At 37.5% G+C, this 21,768-nt stretch overlaps 3 protein-coding genes across 3 annotated transcripts in view; 1 reads left to right on the forward strand and 2 right to left on the reverse strand.

Moving 5' to 3' along the window:
• The window catches only part of hnf4g (hepatocyte nuclear factor 4, gamma), a 42,440-nt gene extending 32,487 nt beyond the window's left edge, over positions 1-9,953 (reverse strand). Inside the window, exon 1 of the mRNA XM_072913500.1 lies at positions 9,749-9,953. Coding sequence (XP_072769601.1) covers positions 9,749-9,779 — 31 coding nt within the window. The 5' untranslated portion in view covers positions 9,780-9,953. The remainder of the gene's footprint in view (positions 1-9,748) is intronic.
• The window catches only part of LOC133605413 (uncharacterized), a 646,046-nt gene that overhangs the window by 615,660 nt on the left and 8,618 nt on the right, over positions 1-21,768 (forward strand). Inside the window, exon 27 of the mRNA XM_072913499.1 lies at positions 9,770-9,847. Coding sequence (XP_072769600.1) covers positions 9,770-9,805 — 36 coding nt within the window. The 3' untranslated portion in view covers positions 9,806-9,847. The remainder of the gene's footprint in view (positions 1-9,769; positions 9,848-21,768) is intronic.
• Positions 11,681-21,673, reverse strand: gpr141 (G protein-coupled receptor 141). Its single transcript, XM_061965529.1, has 2 exons — positions 21,504-21,673; positions 11,681-13,242 (listed from the first exon to the last, which is right to left on the reverse strand). The coding sequence occupies exon 2, from the start codon at positions 13,240-13,242 to the stop codon at positions 12,319-12,321; it is 924 nt and encodes a 307-aa protein (XP_061821513.1). The 5' UTR covers positions 21,504-21,673; the 3' UTR covers positions 11,681-12,318.

Raw genomic sequence — 21,768 nt, forward strand, 5'->3', positions numbered from 1 at the left:
ATATCGGCAGGCCGATATTATCGGACATCCCTAACAAAAATCGATCGATCTCAGCCTTTAACTCCATTGCTGTCGGGTTTGTTGTGTAATGGTGGGTTGTACAGAACACCGCTACTAATAAAGTAGTATGGTACTAATGAATTAAAAAGTTCTACTGCCTTTGGGAAACACCCGTATTTATTTTTCATTCACATGTGCTGCCGTGCGGCGCGTTCGTGTAGTGTGAAGTGAAGTGAATTATATTTATATAGCGCTTTTTCTCAAGTGACTCAAAGCGCTTTACACTGTGAAACCCAATATCTAAGTTACATTTAAACCAGTGTGGGTGGCACTGGGAGCAGGTGGGTAAAGTGTCTTGCCCAAGGACACAACGGCATTGACTAGGATGGCGGAAGCGGGGATCGAACCTGCAACCCTCAAGTTGCTGGCACGGCCGCTCTACCAACCGAGCTATACCACCCCACATACATTAATAAAAAGGGTGTGTTAAAGTCAATATGAAGGTATTTGGGCTTTAGAACTGCCAATACAAATGACGCTTTAAACACGGAAGTGTCACGCTGTGAGCGCCGCTTTGAAACATGCCTCGCCAAATGTGTCAATACGGCATCACCACCGTTGCTTCAAATTTAGGTAAACATCTAAATAACAAACCTTCAGACCTGCACAAGGAGTTTAAAGCGTGACAGGTAATATATTTAACAGCTTCCCCGATGCATATATACAGTCGATACAAGACACGCATACAGCTGGTTGGCTTGTTGAAAATGATTAGAGCAGTCATAACCGCCCACGTAATGTAAGTGAATTGACTGAATTTTGTAACAAATACCCACTTTTTCCATTTGGGTTTTCTCTTTAACAATGTGTGTTTTACATGCTACTTGTTTTATCTTTGTATTTTAGCCTTGTTTTCAGTGTTAATTAATGATTGTAGTTTTCTTAAAGCTAAGGTCCAAATTGGCAACCATAAATCATGAAGCATTTATTACATGCATTACAATGTCAATAAAGCTTTCTATTCTAACCTAATTCTAGATTATGGCATGCTTTATCTAATATGTAAAATAATTGTAAACTGTTATTTGAGTGCAATAAGAAAAGCCCATGTGTTTAATGCCCTTTTAATTTGAATTCTAATATTGTTCTTTGGGTGCAATAACAAATAAATGTTTAATCATTAGTTTTATCATAAATGTTCTGTTAAAATGAAGCCAATAATGACATTTTTTGTGGTCCCCTTTATTTTGAAAAGTATCAAAAAATATTGAAATACATAACGATATAAATTTTGGTACCAAAATATTGGCGTCGGTACAACGCTAGGTGGGACGTACACTATATTGCCAAAAGTATTTGGCCACCTGCCTTGACTCACATTGTCCAAAATGTTTTGATATCCTGGAGCATTCAAAGTTCCTTTCACTGGAACTAAGAGGCCAAGCCCAACTCCTGAAAAACAACCCCACATCATAATTCCTCCACCACCAAATTTCACACTCGGCACATTGCAGTCCAAAATCTACAGTTCTGCTGTCAGCCTCCAAACCCAGACTCGTCCATCAGATTGCCAGATGGAAAAGCGTGATTCATCACTCCAGAGAACGCGTTTCCACTGCTCTAGAGTCCAGTGGCGACATGCTTTACACCACTGCATCCGACGCTTTGCATTGGACCTGGTGATGTATGGCTTAGAGGCAGCTGATCGGCCATGGAAACCCATACCATGAAGCTCTCTGCGTACTGTACGTGGGCTAATTGGAAGGTTACATGAAGTTTGGAGCTCTGTAGCAACTGACTGTGCAGTTGCTGACCTCTCTCTGTCGGTGTACGTGGCCTACCACTTTGTGGCTGAGTTGCTGTTGTTCCCAAACTCTTCCATTTTCTTATAATAAAGCCGACAGTTGACTTTGGAATATTTAGGAGCGAGGATATTTCACGACTGGATTTGTTGCACAGGTGGCATCCTATGACAGTTCCACGCTGGAAATCCCTGAGCTCCTGAGAGCGGCCCATTCTTTCACAAATGTTTGTAGAAACAGTCTCCATGCCTAAGTGCTTGATTTTATACACCTGTGGCCGGGCCAAGTGATTAGGACACCTGATTCTTATCATTTGGATGGGTGGCCAAATACTTTTGGCAATATAGTGTATGTGCAAACGTAACTACAGTATGTAGTCACTTACTTGCCCGAATGTAAACTATCCAGTGAAGTAGCTTGTTCCTGCTTAAAAAACAATTTCTCGGAAAGATTACAAAGCCCTACCCCTAATACTGTCAGCATTGGTAGTAATTGTGTATTTTTGTGTTTGCAGTTGACATTAGTGTATGAGTGCACTGCATCATACCGTGCCCTTGAATGATACACAGCTCTTAGTGTGATGCAGTGCACTTATTTACTCAATATACACTAGAGCAAACTATAAGCACAATAATAAGTCAATGTTGAATACCTATCTTTATAAAGGCAGAATGTAGAAGCACGATTTATGCCGGAATGCATCCTGCATGCTTACAATAATAGAGCTAAGTTTGACATAAAAAGGTCAAGAGAGGGAGGGACTTGATAGATAGATTACATTTTAACCAGATTTCCTGACTCATCGGGTTTGAAGATTGAAAAATGGAATCCTAATGTTCACGCCTAACAAAAACCGGAGCGTTATGCATACAAGCTGCCATGTTAGCATGTAAACTGATTATGTTTCGACACGCACATGCAACAATTCTAGAAAAAGCCACCTGCTACTTTTAACATGAAGCTAAAAGCCATAGGGCATTTATTTGAAACATTGTTCCTGCTTAGAAACCAAGCTCTTTGGCAGCCATATAACTGGTGGTCAAGCAGCTGGATGTGTGTGAGAACTGGTCATAATACTGTCAACACTATTTTGATTTAAGTGGGTAATATCATAGTATGCACAGTATCATTTAAGGGAGGGTACACTCATTGACAATAATGGCTGTGTTGAGTCATTTTCAGTGGTTAGTAAATCTATACTTCTGTACACTGACCACTCTACAGTATTCAATGTTTATGTTATGTACAGTATTATACCAGAAGAACTACTGTCATAAATATCTGAGGGGTGTACTCAGTTTATAGTGTTATTGTGCATGAGGGACCTAACTACAGCATTAGTAGTATTACTCAGCTTTTATAGTAATTCCATATTTCTTTAGTCAGTCCACTGCTCAGTTTTACATACACTATTAATTTATTTAAAACAGTACAATTTGAATACAAGACTAAAATATGCTCAACTACAGATAGGTAGTGTGAAATTTAGTGGCGGGCCGTGCGTTTCCCACCTAGGCCTTCAGTGATGTCCGACTTCAATAAATACCCCTCAAAATACCATCATTTATGTCACCACATGACCATTGCTGGGGAAATACTGTACAGAAACATACTTGCGCACTACTGGTTATTGAATCAACTCAACAGTGTACAAAACAGGCTATATTTCGGCACATTTAAAAATCAATAAACACGCATCAGCAATTAAAACATATCTTACGTGGTACTGTCAAATTAAAAATGGCAAAAAACATTAAACGTGAAAAAATACAAATATAAAATATTTGAACTCATGTTTCGCTCTCCTTTGTGAGTTAAAAAAGTGAGTACCGATGATTTCTCTGCTGGCCGGGTATGGCCTCTGTGCCACTTTCTGCTTTTCGCAAATTAAAACTTGTGATTGGATACTTACTTGGGAGTGACAAGTAAAAATCCAATCACAGTCATATTTAACTAAGGCTACCTAGATGTAATCTGATTGGCTATCGCAACTGTCTATCAACCGGCAGAATTCATACAGCTCTGGCAACAAGCTAGCTGAATTCTGATTGGATAAAAGCTCTAACGTAAAAACAAGCAACATTGGAGCCTAATAAGGCATGAAGAGAATTAGATGAATATTTTACGGAAAGTAGATTTAAATGAAGTTTTACTAATTTATGATCATGATTTATGTTAGGCCATCAGAGAATGCCTTGCTGGCCCTGACGGCACGCCACTGGTGATACGTCATATCCAGATGCAAATGTTTTCTATTTAGCAGTTATCTTGTCATATTATCACCCTAACTCACAGAAAACGAGACTGAAACAGAACTTAGAATGGAAAATGATAATTGTAACATATGAAAATATTAGTGGTGATTAATTTTTAAAATCAGATTATTACACTTTTGAATTTGAATTAATCATGATTAATCACAGATTCTTATGCGTTTGCATATTTTAAATTAAGATAAAAATGACCTCAATATTTGAACGCAAATGCAATTTTATTGACAATGTCACACAGGAACATTTTGAAAGTGTTTTACTTGAAAGGACATAATTTATTTGCTCATAACTTGGTTACGGTTTTATTCAAAGTCCAGTCGGTGTGTATTTTGAAGTGAAATGTACCAGTAAGCACAGCTGTCTCAGTCTCCTCACTCATCTTTGCACTTTTTAGGCATTGACCTGATCACTGACCCGCGACCTAAATGTAAAGGAGCATGTTTGGTCAAAATAAATTGCATGATTATTCTGCGTTTATATATGAATGATGTGATAATTTAGTTAAATTGTTATTTTTGACAGCCCTAAAAACATACAAGACTTTTCACAACAAGTACAAATATAAAACGCTTTGTATGGGGTAGGGGTAGGGAACCTATGTCTCTCGAGCTGTGGCTCTTTCGATTACTGCATCTGGCTCTCAGATAAATCTTAGCTGACATTGCTTAACACGATAAGTAATGAATAATTCCGCTGGTAATCACAGTGTTAAAAATAACGTTCAAAATATAAAACATCCTCATGTATTTTAATCCATCCATCCGTTTTTTTACCGCACCTGTTCAAGAAGTCGCATTATTGGTAAGAATTATTCTATTTATTATTGGTTAGCTTCAGAATAACAACGTTATTAAAAATAATAAGATACTTATTATACTCTAAAAATGTTGATCTTACTTAAAAATGCACGCATTTAGTTGTATTCATCCATCCATCCATCCATCCATCCATTTTCTACCGCTTATTCCCTTCGGGGTCGCGGGGGGCCCTGGAGCCTATTCAGTGTTAAAAAATATTATATGGCTCTCACGGAAGTACATTTTAAAATATTTGGCTTTCATGGCTCTCTCATCCAAAAAGGTTCCCAACCCCTGGCATGGGGGATGGGTATCTTTTCACATGTGAATCGATACGGATACTTAGCGGTACCAATTTTTGGTACTTTTGTGTGTGTTCATGTGGTAAAAAATGTGTTTAATTATGCAAATATTTAACATTTGACACTGAGCTGATGATAGTTGTGCTGGCTGGTTGTTATATCCTGTGTGTCTCATTTGCAAGTAAAAAGTACTTTTTTTTAAAAAAAAGTATGCATTAATTTCAGTTTGTCCTAGATGTGTTGCCGTAGTCAGGAAGTAGTCTTTGTCCTTAAAGGGCTGTTTTCAAGTTGCTCACAGTTACATTTTTCCAACCAAAAAATATAACAAGAACCCACCAGCTAACACACAGTGCATCCGAAAAGTATTCACAATGCTTCACTTTTTCCAAATCTTATGTTACAGCCTTATTTCAAAATGCAAAAAAAATTTATTTTTGTTCACAAAAATCTACAAACCTCATTATGACAAAATGAAAATGTTTTTCTTTTTATTATTTTGCAAAGTTATTTAAAATAAATAAAATGAATGAAACATCAGATGTACATATGTAAGTATTCACTGCCTTTGCTCAATAATTTGTTGATGCACCTCTGGCAGCAATTACAGCTTCAAGTCTTTCTGAAAACAATGCCACAAGCTTGGTACACCTATCTTTGGCCAGTTTCGCCCATTCCTATTTGCACCACTTCTCAAGCTCCATCAGGTTGGATGCGAATGGGAAATGTACCTTCAAGGTACTCAAAGCGCTTTGACGCTATTTCCACGTTCACCCATTCACACACACATTCACACACACATTCACACACTGATGGTGGAAGCTGCCATGCAAGGTCCTAACCACGACCCATCAGGAGCAAGGGTGAAGCATCTTGCTCAAGGACACAACGGACGTGACTAGGATGGCGGAAGCAGCGGATCGAACCAGGGACCCTCTGGTTGCTGGCATGGCCGCTCTACCAGGATGTCTCTATACATTGCTGCATTCATCTTAGTCTAGTCAGGGAGGTGACCAAGAACCAGATGGTCACTCTATCAGGGCTACAGCATTCCTCTGTGGAGAGAGGAGAACCGTCCAGTAGCAATCCACCAATCGGGTCTGTGTGATAGAGTAGCCAGACGGAAGCCATTTCTTAGAAAAAAGTTTGCAAAAAGACTCTCAGACCATGAAAAACTAAATTCTCTGGTCTGATGAGGCAAAGCTTGAACTCTTTGGCGTGAATGTCAGGCGTCATGTTTGGAGGAAACCAGGCACCGCTCATCACTACAGTGAAGCATACTGTAATTTTGTACATGGTAATTGGGATTTGTTATATATTGTATATATTATATAAAATTATAATAAAATAATATATCAATATATATTATATACTGTATATGTAATATGTAAATATTATGTTATAGTTTATATTGCTACTATGGTACATTTTTAGTCTACTTAATACCTGCATTATCCTTTCCATCCTTACCCTTTCCATCCTTTGAAACTGAGCTACTGTGTGGAACAATTTCCCTTGTGGATCAATACAGTTTGTCTAAGTCTAAGTCTAAGCATGGTGGTGGCAGCAACATGCTGTAGGGATCTTTTTCAGTGGCAGGAACTGGGAGACTAGTCAGAATAGATGGAAAGATGAATGCAGCAATGAACAGAGACATCCTGGATACAAACGCTTCCCATTCAAACTGATGGAGCTTGAGAGGTGCTGCAAAGAGGAATGGGCGAAACTGGCCAAAGATAGGTGTGCCACACTTGCGGCATCAAATTAAAAAAGACTTGAGGCTGTAATTTCTGCCAAAGGTGCATCAACAATGGAATATGGAATATTCATAATTTTTGGCACCGCCATGGTGCCAAGGAAAGTTTAAAAAAAAAAAGAAGGTGAGCAACACTTTTTGTTCATGAAAAGAATTGTAGCATGTCATCGCTGTCTTTGCCGACAAGAATCTTTAATTATGGTAAAAGTGGTGGTAAATGTTTATTTATTCATATATTTTTGCATTGTTTTTTGCTTCTAAAACTAAATATTCCTTATAAATGTTTTTTTGTGAATATTTTGGTTGTCTGGAATGAATTAGTTTGATTTATATTATTTCTTATGGGGAAAATTACTTTTGTTTACGATCCGGTCTTTATCTGACATTTGGAACGGATTACTAACAAAATCTACACTTTTTTCCCTGCGAAAGCCGCTTACAGAAAAATGTAAAGGTGTGGGGCTCACTTTTATCCATGAAAGATACCCAAACCAATACAATGTAGGTCAATATATGCTGAGCTACCAGAACAAAACATCCACATTTTAGGTAAAAGAGCGCATTACATTAATTCATGATGATTTTTATGATGATTTTGTTTTTGTTTTTTATTTCATTCATTTTATTTATGACTTCATGCACCTTCTTACATTAGTAGAGCACTTTGAATTGCTTTGTGTACAAACTGTGCTCTAAAGTGAACTTGTCTGATCTAACCCCCTTGAATTATTAAATTGTTTTCTTATTATTCTTTATTAATATGAATTATATACCGCCGATTAAAATATTTTTGAGGTGATAATATAGCACATTTCAAAACTTATCATATCTTGCAAGTCATGTTTATCATGACAGGGCACATGGAAATCATTTAAGACCCTATACATTATACAGTAAGACAGACATTTTGTTTTTCAGCTCCCATTTTTAGGGGATATTTTGACTAGTTACATTTTTTTAATTAATTGTAAAATTAAATGTTTTATTTTTTTTGTAATATATTTTTTAAATCTAGGATGTGTTTATTTTGCATTTGAAATATGTCGTGTGCCAATAAAAATGTGCTGCGAGTCGCATTTTTGACAACCCTGCCCTCGATGGATCCCGAGTACTACAGTTTGAGAATTGTGGTACACGGCACAATTTGATGATCTGTGTACAAAAAAACTACCTTTGAAACACCTTGTTTCAAGTTTTTGACTGAATTATTGTGGTTACAGTGGGTATTTAATATGCTGTCTAGTCTTATTGATCAGCAGTACAAAATATTAGAAACACCAACCATTACATTATATTGGAGCCCACAAGGCACACGCTTATTACTTTTTTGAGTAAATCTAATAAAGCAGGGGTGTCAAACTCGTTTTCATTGAGGGCCACATTGCAGTTATGGCTGCCCTCAGAGGGCCGATTTTAATAATGAATAATATATAGATGTAAACATACATTGCCTCATTACACAGTTGTTTTTATTATATATAATTTTTACGTACACTGTAAAAAAAATATCTGTAGATTTTACAGTAAAAAAACTGACAGTTCAGTTGCCAAAATGTCACAATGTTTTTTAGAATATTTATACTTTAAACCAGGGGTCCCCAAACTACAGCCCATCAGCCAGAAAAAAATCCGGCCCGCGGGAAGTCCCAAGTTAAAAAAAAAAAATATATATATATATATATATATATATATATATATTTATTTTTTTATATTTTTTAAAATATTTTTTTTTTTTTTTATTTATTTATTTATTTTTTAATCCTGTTCTTTCTAATCCATTTTCTACCGTTTGTTACACTCTGTGTCTCCTAGCCGCTCAGGCAAATCATATTGTCTAAAAAAGCATTTTCCCATCGATAACGTGACATCATCGCACTCTGATATATATATATATATATATATATATATATATATATATATATATATATATATATATATATATATATATATAATTTGTATTATTTTTATTTTTTCATTTATTTATTTATTTTTTTAACCCAATGCAGCCCCCGAGTCAAAAAGTTTGGGGACACCTGCTTTAAACGGAAATGGAAAAATACTACCACTGTTTTTACTGTGAAATCTACAGTCGTTGTTTTTACCGTGTATATTTATGTAAATGCAAACGATACCACAGTTTTTTTTTAAGTTGAATCCTAGCAATTGAGCCACCAGTTTTTTACCGTATAAATCATTTTACAGTGTACAATTTGATGGATAACTTCCTTTAAAATCATGAGTCAAGTCAATGTTTATTTTCATTTTAACAAAAACAAATATTTGGAATGTACAGTATAATATAATATTTGTTGCAATATTAGATCATGTTTAAATTATATTAAATTGCATGTACTACATGTATTTTTTCTTTCAAAAGTTTAATACATTTAGTAATAAAAGTCGCAAAATAATTCCAGGCATTCATGGGCCACATAAGATGATGTGGCTGTCCAGATATGTCCCCCGGGCCTTGAGTTTGACACCTGAGTAATAAGGAATCGTCTACAAATCCACCTTTTTTTCAAGTTTTTTTGTTCTCTATCAATTAAGGTACATTAACGTGGCTTATCACGTAACCTCTACGATCCATCATGTGTAACAAAGTGCTTCTGCCTTTGCAAGAGAAGGAGAAAGTGGTGACCGCACACAAAAAAACTGTGACATAATCCAAGAGAAGATCTCGCTTTACTAGTTTAAATGCATCACTTGTGCTACCATTTAAAGTAAAAATCACATGCTCATATTGTACAAACCTGCTGCTTTAGGTCAGATTTGGCATATATGCTCATGCGTATCAGCGATATTATCAAGTGTGACTTGCCTGCTTTTCTCTTCCTGTCAGAGATGTGCATTGATCCAGGTGTGTACCGAGCAGTGAGCGAGTCCAGCTGGTCGAGGCTGCAAGCGATGGATTCAAAAGGTAAATACGTGCAACAACATTAAAAAGTAACATTTGGAGAGGCGAGGAGCCTATAATTCATGACGGGACACATTTTGAATGGCGCCACCATAGTGCTGCCATTAGATCGATTTACTAAACAAACTGAAAGATGGGTGGGGATGTTAAACAGTAACCCAGGCGCCATAAAAATCCAAAAGGAGAAGGCTCGCCAGGTGCGGGTGTTTGTGTGTGAGTCAAGAGCGAAGCCAAGATGCCGCGAGGTAATGTTTCACAAAGTAATGGTGACAAAGTAACAATTTATTCCTCATTCTGCTGCAAGAGCTCCTCACACAAGAGTTGATTAAATGAAGATTTAGAGCAGGGGTGTCAAACTCATTTTAGATCGGGGGCCACATGGAGAAAAATCTACTCCAAAGTGGGCCGGACTGGTAAAATCACGGCACGATAACTTAAAAATAAAGACAACTTCAGATTGTTTACTTTGTTTAAAAATAGAACAAGCACATTCTGAAATTGTACAAATCATAATGTTGGGTTTTTGATTTACAATTACATGTTGTGGTTAATATATTTATTTGTCATTATTTATATTTTCTGAATAAATGATGTGATAATGTTCATCAGTCAACTCATTGGTGTTCATTTTCAATCTATCAAGATAAAAAAAATGATATCAAAATCCAATTACAGTATGTTATTTATGTAGTTTGCTCATTTTCCTTGATTGATGTATTAACATCATGTGGTTTATTTTGTACATATGTAGCATCATCTACAAAGATACAAAGATTTGCTATTGCGACATCCAGTGGACACATTTAGAACAGCAGTTTCTTTCATTCAAAAAATTCAGGTTAATTTTTATACTTAGTTTTATCCCGCGGGCCGGATAAAACCTGTTCGCGGGCCTGATCTGGCCCTCGGGACGTACGTTTGACACCCCTGATTTAGAGTAGCTAGAACATCCATGCAAAGAAGGCCTAACGAGTGAAATATTTGAAACTTTAGAAGTCAATCAGTTGCTGCAACATGTTTGTATACACGTGAAAAGAACCTGAATAAGACAGATGGTAAAAAAATAAATGGCTAACAACAACAGGTGTCATAACATAGCTTATTGCAGTCAGATAGTAAAAGAAAAACCACAGCAGCGATTGTTTCTTTCTACACATTTCTCAGCATCTTGTAGCCAAGTTCATCACCAGCGTGTGAATGCAGAAAGTCACTTAACATTAACAGTAAAAAGGTTACTGTGTTTTTTTCACAGTAAGACTACTAAAAGTTTACTGTTATAGTACAACTAATGGCTGTGAAAAAAATTACACTACCCTTATATTTCACAGCAACTAACTTATATTTCACATTAAAATACTGTCAATGTTAGATATGTGTTACCATATCTGAGTTATTGTGTAGAAATATGGGGAAACAACTATAAATGTGCACTTCATTCACTAACGGTGTTACAAAAAAGTTAAATTATAATAATACATAATGTTGGATATAGAGAACATACAAACCCTTTATTTATTGAATCACAAATATTGAAATTCAACGATTTGGTGCATTTGCAAACAGCTAAAATGATGTACAAAGCGAACTATAACCTGCTACCCAAGAATGGAGAACAATTCTTCTCAACAAAAGAGGAGAAATATAACCTTAGAGGAAAATCTAATTTAAAACATTTGTATGCTCGTACAACACCTAAAACCTTTAGCATATCTGTATGTGGAATTCAATTATAGAATGGATTAAGCAAAGAAATCAAACAAAGCACCAATATGATTCAGTTTAAGAGACTGTTCAAACTACAAGTGTTCACAAAGTACACCGAAAAGAATTATGATGAACATTTTGAACCCTTTTTTTATTTATTTTTATTGAGACAAACATAATTTATGTATTTAATATTTGTTCACTTACTACGGTATATTATTTGTTATTATTTATTTGTTCACTGTTATGTTACAGAAAATAAAGAAATTGCATAAAATTGCTATGGTATGAAAAGGGGGTAGGATTAAATAAACTCATCTTCTTCCAACTCCTTTCCGGACGTGCTGTAATGAAACAACTGGAAATATGTGATGCATTACATTGTATTGTATGCATGTTCGAAATAAACTTGAACTGAACTGAAACACTGGATGTATATAACAATAACAATAAAACTACTATTGCAGAGTTACAGCATTTAGTTGGAACTTCATGATAATTAACTGTAAAATCACAACTGTGCAGTTACGGTAAATTGCTGTACATATGTTTATACATATATTTATATATTTATTAAAACTGAATTTGTCCAGGGTATGTCAATTAACAGCATATTCTTATTTTCAATCCAGACATAGCAAAGAGGTAGCATTTACATGACATGCGATGTTGAAGCATGATTATATCCTAAAAGTTAGGATTTATAATCCGAATGTGGGGATAAGGTGTCAAGAAAGAGTGGTGGTATTTGGACCAACTGAGTAAATGGTTTAAATTGCCCTTCCCGGCAAGCACAAGGAGCATGTCCTCCTTCCCAACAGGGTGAGCATGTCCAAGCAGTTAAAGGTGGTCAAACTCAGAAACAGCTCATTAAGATCCTGCAGCCTACTAATGTTCTCCAAGTAATAGAATCGAAATACATGGTAGGGGATGAAGCACACCACCATGATGATGACGAAGCACAGGCTCTTCAGCTGAGCGTCAAAGTCCTGCTGGGAAGTGCAAAGCTGTTGGTGCTTCCTGTATAAAAGCCACAGGACATTGACTTGGAGGCCGCACAGCACGATGGTGACCGTTATGAACAAAGTACTGATGATGTAGTTGATCACCACGGCAGTGGAGTCTATCTTTTTGCCAAATCTGAAGCACTGAGGCTGGCTGTCAGAGTCGGTATTTTTACCGTAAAGGAAACAGATGATGCAAGTGACGCAGACAAACATCAGAATCCACACCACGACGCTGGCAGCCAGCGCGTAAATCCTCGGCGGGGACGCCATCGGCCCACGCTTGCCGTAGAACGCCAGCAGGCGCGTGACCAGGATGATCACGTAGAGGCTGAAAGACATGTACATGTGGATGTGGATCATGCTGCTGACCACTTTGCACCAGCCTAAGCCGAGGCTCCATTGCTGAGTCGCGTAATAGTAGATCCGGAACGGCACGGTGAGGAGGAACAGGAAGTGGGCGAAGACAAGATTGAGTACCGCGATGGACGTGGTGGACGCCGTCCTCAACTTCATGATGAGTATTGTCAGACTCAGGCTGGTGGCGCCAATGAGCAGAACCAGCGTGTAGATGACGATCAGCACCATGTTGTGTTCTTGACTGGGCCTTGGCACTACCGTGCTCTTATTTCGGGGGATTTTGGAGGTCAGGATTAGAGATGTAGGGGTGAAGGTTGAGTTTGAGGCCATCTGAAAAGGAATAGGGAAGGAACAAGGATTGATAGATTTGATTGAATGGCAGTATTTACAATCAATGACCTTTTGTGTTATGATTATGATACTTATTATTTAAAACTAAATGACCAAGTATTTTAGTAACCAGTAATCTAACACAATATTTCCAAACCAGTAATCAAATTAAAGTTACTCATTATTTTTGTCATTTTCCTGAGCAAAATTGGAGCAAAGTTATACAAACCCCGTTTCAATATGAGTTGGGAAATTGTGTTAGATGTAAATATAAACGGAATACAATGATTTGCAAATCATTTTCAACCCATATTCAGTTGAATATGCTACAAAGACAACATATTTGATGTTCAAACTGATAAACTTTTTTTTTTTTTTTTGCAAATAATCATTAACTTTAGAATTTGATGCCAGCAACAGGTGACAAAGAAGTTGGGAAAGGTGGCAATAAATACTGATAAAGTTGAGGAATGCTCATCAAACACTTATTTGGAACATCCCACAGGTGAACAAGCAAATCGGGAACAGGTGGGTGCCATGATTGGGTATAAAAGTAGATTCCCTGAAATGCTCAGTTATTCACAAACAAGGATGGGGCGAGGGCCACCACTTTGTCAACAAATGCGTGAGCAAATTGTTGAACAGTTTAAGAAAAACCTTTCTCAACCAGCTATTGCAAGGAATTGAGGGATTTCACCATCTACGGTCCGTAATATCATCAAAGGGTTCAGAGAATCTGGAGAAATCACTGCACGTAAGCAGCTAAGCCCGTGACCTTCGATCTCTCAGGCTGTACTGCATCAACGAACGACATGAGTGTGTAAAGGATATCACCACATGGGCTCAGGAACACTTCAGAAACCCACTGTCAGTAACTACAGTCGGTCACTACATCTGTAAGTGCAAGTTAAAACTCTCCTATGCAAGGCGAAAGCCATTTATCAACAACACCCAGAAACGCCGTCAGATTCACTGGGCCCGAACTCATCTAAGATGGACTGATACAAAGTGGAAAAGTGTTCTGTGGTCTGACGAGTCCACATTTCAAATTGTTTTTGGAAACTGTGGACGTCGTGTCCTCCGGACCAAAGAGGAAAAGAACCATCCGGATTGTTGTAGGCGCAAAGTTGAAAAGCCAGCATGTGTGATGGTATGGGGGTGTATTAGTGCCCAAGACATGGGTAACTTACACATCTGTGAAGGCGCCGTTAATGCTGAAAGGTACATACAGGTTTTGGAGCAATGTTACCATGGACGCCCCTGCTTATTTCAGCAAGACAATGCCAAGCCACGTGTTACATCAACGTGGCTTCATAGCAAAAGAGTGCGGGTACTAGACTGGCCTGCCTGTAGTCTAGACCTGTCTCCCATTGAAAATGTGTGGCGCATTATGAAGCCTGAAATACCACAACGGAGACCCCGGACTGTTGAACAACTTAAGCTGTACATCAAGCAAGAATGGGAAAGAATTCCACCTGAGAAGCTTAAAAAAATGTGTCTCCTCAGTTCCCAAACGTTAACTGAGTGTTGTTAAAAGGAAAGGCCATGTAACACAGTGGTGAACATGCCCTTTCCCAAGTACTTTGGCACGTGTTGCAGCCATTACATTCTAAGTTAATGATTATTTGCGAAAAAAAAATGTTTATCAGTTTGAACATCAAATATGTTGTCTTTGTAGCATATTCAACTGAATGTGGTTTGAAAAGGATTTGCAAATCATTGTATTCCGTTTATATTTACATCTAACACAATTTTCCAACTCATATGGAAACAGGGTTTGTATATATCGCGTGTAAAGCGGAGATCAGAACCAGGAATAAACGTTCTTTCGATGATTTAAAGGCATACTTGCCAACCCTCCCGGATTTTCCGGGAAACTCCCGAAATTCAGCGCCTCTCCCGAAAACCTCCCGGGACAAATTTTCTCCCGAAAATCTCCCGAAATTCAGGCGGAGCTGGAGGCCACGCCCCCTCCAGCTCCATGCGGACCTGAGTCCGCTTTCCCACAATATAAAGAACGTCTACAGTAAAGCAGTCCGTCTGCCGTAAACAGCAATGTTGTGACACACTTAAACAGGACAATACTGCCATCTAGTGCATTTGATGAAAGCACTTTTGTGCGTGCCACACATCAATGCATAATCAGAGAGGGTGTTCAGCATGGTTAGAAAGATAGTGACAGAGAATAGAACAAGGATGGACAATTCAACCCTTAACTCAACAAAGAGTAGATGAGTGTTATGTGTGTGTATATGTGTAAATAAATGAACACTGAAATTCAAGTATTTCTTTTATTTATATATATATATATATATATATATATATATATATATATATATATATATATCCATCCATTTACTACCGCTTATTCCCTTCGGGGTCGCGGGGATATATATATATGTATATATATATATATATATATACCGGTATATATATATATATGAAATACTTGACTTGGTGAATTCTAGCTGTAAATATACTCCTCCCTTCTTAACCACGCCCCCAACCACGCCCCCTGCACCCACCCCCCACCTCCCGAAATTGGAGGTCTCAAGGTTGGCAAGTATGTTTAAAGGGGACCCTAAACATCTCATATTCTCGACTGATAAAGTTTTTTCTATTCAAAACATGTATTTATACATTTAGTTTTTATTATTGCGGTTATTAGTACATCAAAATGCTATCAACCATGATAGTAACTTTTTACTGACGTGCAGACTTAATTCAGAGAGACCAAAACAATCTTGAATGAAGCAGAGTTACCTAAGAAGAACGGAGAAAATGTGAAGGTGATAATAAACTGTTTTAATTATATACTGTATATATACCATACATATTGTCAGGACTTGGTCAAAAATAGGACTCGGATGCAGAGTGGAGAACAATCCGGCAGGCTTATATTTTGAAATGTTTCCTTTTCACCTCCTGAGTCAGGGCAATACACAATGGCTATACACTTTAACAACTGGGTGAAAAGGTTTAAAAAAAAGTGAACAAACCGAACATCACTCCGAAAGGAGGAAACAAAAATATCAATCTCTAACTACACTAGTGAGGAATATAACTATGAAATTTAAACAACAAAAGATGCTCCAAAAGGAGAGAAAAACAATGGGCTATGAAGCTTTTACACTGTTTCTGATCTAGATAAATAATTAACAAAAGGTCACTCAAAAATGAGGAAAAGAAGAGACTGTAAAAGTAAACTGAACTCAAAACTTCGACTTGAAACCTTTACAAACCAAAATGTACTCTGCTTAAGAGGAGAAAAGGAAAACTTAAAATACCAACTTGGAAATTCAGGATCTGGATAACAAGACGAGACAAGGCTTGGGCATGAAACTGGAGATGCACGAGACAACGAGACATTCTGGCACAGAACAAAGGGAGGCGTGGGCTTATAACACACATGGGGTAATGGGGAACAGGTGGAAACGATCAGGGATGATGTCAGACTGATGACAAGAGGAAGGGCAAGTGGCCTGAAACGAGAGGAGAGTTACTTTTCAAACTAAAACATGAACCCAGACAAGACATCCCTCACCACGGTGTGACACATACAGATATAGTATGTGTTTTTGCAAAAAAAATTTAAGAATCATTTAAGAATTGTTTTTATTAAAAACATTAAACAACTATTATGTATTATTAATATCATTCATACTGTTACTTTTATGATTTTTTGGTGTACCTTTTTTTAGTATTGTATTTGTATGTCTTCTCAAATAAATGCTTTGTAAATTTATATTCTAAATATTGTAAAGCTAGGATTGGGTTGGAGTTGGGGTTCCTGTATTTTCTTTTATTAAACTGATTAATAGTTTGTGATTTTTGTAAATACAATTGTAAAAATAAATTTTTAAGCCAACACTGCGTGTACAGGTCGTACGTCAGCAGCCAAGAGGAGCATTTGTAGACTTTTTATTATCATTGATTATAATTTATATACCAAATATTATATTACGAGAATCGTGTTAAATCGAGAATCGAATCATGAGGCGCACAAAGATTCCCACCTTTCATAATTTTCACTTTTGCCCTTTGGGGCAAAAAGGTTTGAGTACTCCTGCAGTACATACTCCAATTAGCCTGTATGCAATTCAACTCCAAGTCTCCTGGTCAACAAAAGCAAATAACCAGCAGGGTCTAATTAACTCTGCCTCAAAAAACATTGGTATTAACAGCTGTGGCTGTAGGCAACCTTCTAATGTATATTTTTTTAATTACCTCAACAACATATAACATCAGTGGTCAGTATCCAATAGTTTTTGTTTTTTTTACCTCTACATGCGCTTAAAAATGTTGATTTCACTACTCCAATGAAATCCTCTGCGGTTGTAAAGCTGGCTGGGCAGTCGAGCACTCCAAATCATTGTTAAAGTTTGGTAATTAACCTATATACAGTAGTTATAATTCTATAAGTTATACATAAAGTGTTTATATATGTCAAGTGCAACTGGAGTTTAAAACTAATAAGAAAATAACTATTATGGAGAAATGCAGAGAATTGACAAGAACTGAAGCAGGTAGAACATGCATGCCCATGACATTGTGGAGTGAGCGCACACCATTGTGGAGCGACCACACCAGAGTTTAAAGCATACTTGCCAACCCTCCCGGATTTTCCGGGAGACTCCCGAAATTCAGCGCCTCTCCCGAAAACCTCCCGGGACAAATTTTCTCCCGAAAATCTCACGAAATTCAGGCGGAGCTGGAGGCCACGCCCCCTCCAGCTCCATGCAGACCTGAGTGACGTGTTGACAGCCTGTTCACACGTCCGCTTTCTCACAATATAAACAGCTAATGATCGAGGGCGAGTTCTATGGTTTCTTATGTGGGTTTATTGTAAGGCAGTTTCATTAACGTCCTCCCAGCGCGGCAACAACAACACACAACAGCAGTCAAGTTTTCGTCTACGTAAAGCAGTTCGTCTGCCGCAAACAGCAATGTTGTGACACTCTTAAACAGGACAATACTGCCATCTACTGTACATGCATATGTGACCCACCCATAATGTGTCACATTTTTGTGTTGATTTATTTATTTTATTTTGTGGTTTGAATTCGTTTTTGGAGCTGTCATTACACATTTATCAGTATTCACATTGGTCAGTAGGGGGCAGTAGGGCGTTTCTTCCCAATTGAATGCTATCACCTGCAGACCGGAAGTGTCTTGTCATTCTGATGAGAGCGACCAGTCTGTGAACAATTGAAACGTCCTGTGTGCTTTTTCCGCCTGTATAACAGGTTAGTTTTGGTGAATCAACTCACTGAATAATATCCATGTGATCTTTATAAGTTTAAGTACACATTCTGATGGTGGAGCCTAACTCTAAAGTGTTTGTGAGTTGTAGTTTGTATTTGTGAATTAATCCAGTGCACAGCTGCAGTAATCAATACAAAATGGCGACGTGAGTGCGCAATGTTTATATAGGAACTTCTGATCCTAATTCAGACTCCCAAATTAGAGCTCCTGTTTTCTTATTGATTTTATAATGTATATTTGTATAATGTGTGTGTTCTGAAATAGTGACAGAGAATAGAACAAGGATGGACAATTCAACCCTTAACTCAACAATGAGTAGAGAGTGTTATGTGTGTGTATATGTGTAAATAAATGATCACTGAAATTCAAGTATTTCTTTTATTTATTTATATATATATAAAATATATATATATAGCTAGAATTAACTGAAAGTCAAGTATTTCTTATATATATATATATCTTAACCACGCCCCAACCACGCCCCCCGCCCCACCCCTGACCACGCCCCCCGCCCCTCACCTCCCGAAATCGGAGGTCTCAAGGTTGGCAAGTATGGTTTAAAGGGACCATAATTACCGTAAAAGATGCGTAAGATCATCTTGGGTGGACAAAACCCAAAACCAGTTAAAGTAGCATGTTGTGTAAATCGTAAATAAAAACAGAATACAATGATTTGCAAATCCTTTTCAACTTATATTCAATTGAATACACTGCAAAGACAAGATAATTAATGTTCGAACTGAGAAACAACCACTGTGTTACATGGCCTTTCCTTTTAACAACACTCAGTAAACGTTTGGGAACTGAGGAGACCAATTTTTTAAGCTTTTCAGGTGGAACTATTTCCTATTCTTGCTTGATGTACAGCTAAAGTTGTTCAACAGTCTGGGGCCTCCGTTGTCGTATTTTACGCTTCATAATGCGCCACACATTTTCAATGGGAGACAGGTCTGGACTACAGGCAGGCAAGTCTAGTACCCGCACTCTTTTACTACAAAGCCACGCTGTTGTAACACGTGCAGAATGTGGCTTGGCATTGTCTTGCTGAAATAAGCAGGGGTGTCCATGTAAAAGACGTTGCTTGGATGGCAACATAGTTGCTCCAAAACCTGTATGTGCCTTTCAGCATTAATGGTACCTTCACAGATGTGTAAGTTACCCATGCCTTGGGCACTAATACACCCCCATACCAACATAGATGCTGACTTTTGAACTTTGCGCTTATAACAGTCCGGATGGTTCTTTTCCTCTTCGGTCCGGAGGACACGACGTCCACAGTTTCCAAAAACAATTTGAAATGTGTACTCGTCAGACCACAGAACACTTTTTCCACTTTGCATCAGTCCATTTTAGATGAGATCGGGCTTAGCAAAGCCGGCGGCGTTTCTGGGTGTTGTTGATGAATGGCTTTCGTTTTGCATAGTAGATTTTTAACTTGCACTTACAGATGTAGCGACAAACTGTAGTTACTGACAGTCGTTTTCTGAAGTGTTCCTGAGCCCATGTGGTGATATCCTTTACACACTGATGTCGCTTTTTGATGCAGTACCGCCTGAGGGATCGAAGGTCACGGGCATTCAATCACTGCACGTAACCAGTGGTTTCTCCAGATCAGGGGTCCCCAAACTTTTTGACTCGTGGGCGGCATTGGGTTAAAAAAATTGGGCCGGGGGCCGGGCTGTGTGTATATATATATATATATATATATATATATATGTACATATATATATATATATATATATATATATATATATACATACATATATATATATATATATATATATATATATATATATATATATATATATATATATATATATATATATATATATATATATACATTGTCTTTTTAATCCGTTTTCACATTTAACATTGTCACGTTATTGATGGGAAAATTCATTTTTAGACAATATGATTTGCCTGAGCGGCTAGGAGACACCGAGAGTAACAAGCGGTAGAAAATGGATTAGAAAGGAAAGATTTAAAAAAAAAAAAAAGAAAAAAAAACCTTTTTTTTTTAACTTGGGACTTCCCGTGCGCCGTATTTTGGATGCTGCGGGGACGGATCCGGCCCGCGGGCCGTAGTTTGGGGACCCCTGCTCCAGATCCTCTGAACATTTTGATGATGTTACAGACCTTAGATGGTGAAATCCCTAAATTTCTTGCAATAGCTCGTTGAGAAATATTGTTCTTAAACTGTTCGACAATTTGCTCACGCATTTGTTCACAAAGTGGTGACCCTCGCCTCATCCTTGTTTGTGAATGACTTAGCATTTCATGGAAGCTGCTTTTATCATTTTTCATGGCACCCACCTGTGGGATGTTCCAAAAAAGTGTTTGATGAGCATTCCTCAACTTTTTCAGACTTTTTTGCCACTTGTGCCAGATTTTTTTAAACATGTTGCAGGCAGTGAATTCCAAATGAGCTAATATTTGCCAAAAATAACCAAGTTTACCAGTCCGAACATTATGTATCTTGTCTTTGCAATGTATTCAATTGAATATAGGTTGAAGGGGATAAGCGGTAGAAAATGGATGGATGGATAGGTTGAAAAGGATTTGCAAATAATTGTATACTGTTTTTATTTACCATTTACACAACGTACATCATCAATCGTCTATCTGTAAGATGTGCCTAAATGGTTGCTGCTGTTTGGATGCTCAGGAGTTAACTCAAATTAGGCGGGCAGGAATGTACAACTAGGACGGGAAAAGGGTTCTATTAGGACTTCAACTATTTTGCCAGATTTCCACAAATAAACAAATAGTGATCAAAACAATACCTTTCGCCTGATGACATTACGCAAGTTACCTAGTTTTTATAAACAATGATTAAATCATAAGAAGCAACTCAGCACTTTGACCGAAGGGAGAAAAAGACATCAGCACACTCATCGTCTAAAATTTGAATTTTTTTCAGCAATATTTACTTCATTTGCTTTTATGATTCTCCAGAATCATAGAGACAAACATATCAAAACGTGTTAAAAATTTACCTTTCACTCCTTGAAATGTCAATGCACAAGAGGTCTCCGGTTTGCTTGCTTCCTCTGCTGCTTGGATACAACCGTAATCAGGTGACAAGTTTCTGCCGAAATATTGATGTCAATAATTATCCCAGATTGCGTATGTATAAGCCAAGCAGGCAACGACGAGTGTTTTATGAGTTAATGCCCAGCGTGAGAGTGTGTCAAAAACGGTAATTGCACACAATGCAGTCAAACCACAAATAAGTACTGCTTCCTCCTTTTAGTGATATGT

The sequence above is a fragment of the Nerophis lumbriciformis genome, linkage group LG07 (assembly GCF_033978685.3).
Source record: "Nerophis lumbriciformis linkage group LG07, RoL_Nlum_v2.1, whole genome shotgun sequence".
NCBI classification, from domain to species: Eukaryota; Metazoa; Chordata; class Actinopteri; order Syngnathiformes; family Syngnathidae; genus Nerophis; species Nerophis lumbriciformis.

Bases quoted from the DNA above. Each gene is read 5' to 3' on its own strand.
- gpr141 (XM_061965529.1), bottom strand. From the start codon at position 13,242: ATGGCCTCAAACTCAACCTTCACCCCTACATCTCTAATCCTGACCTCC.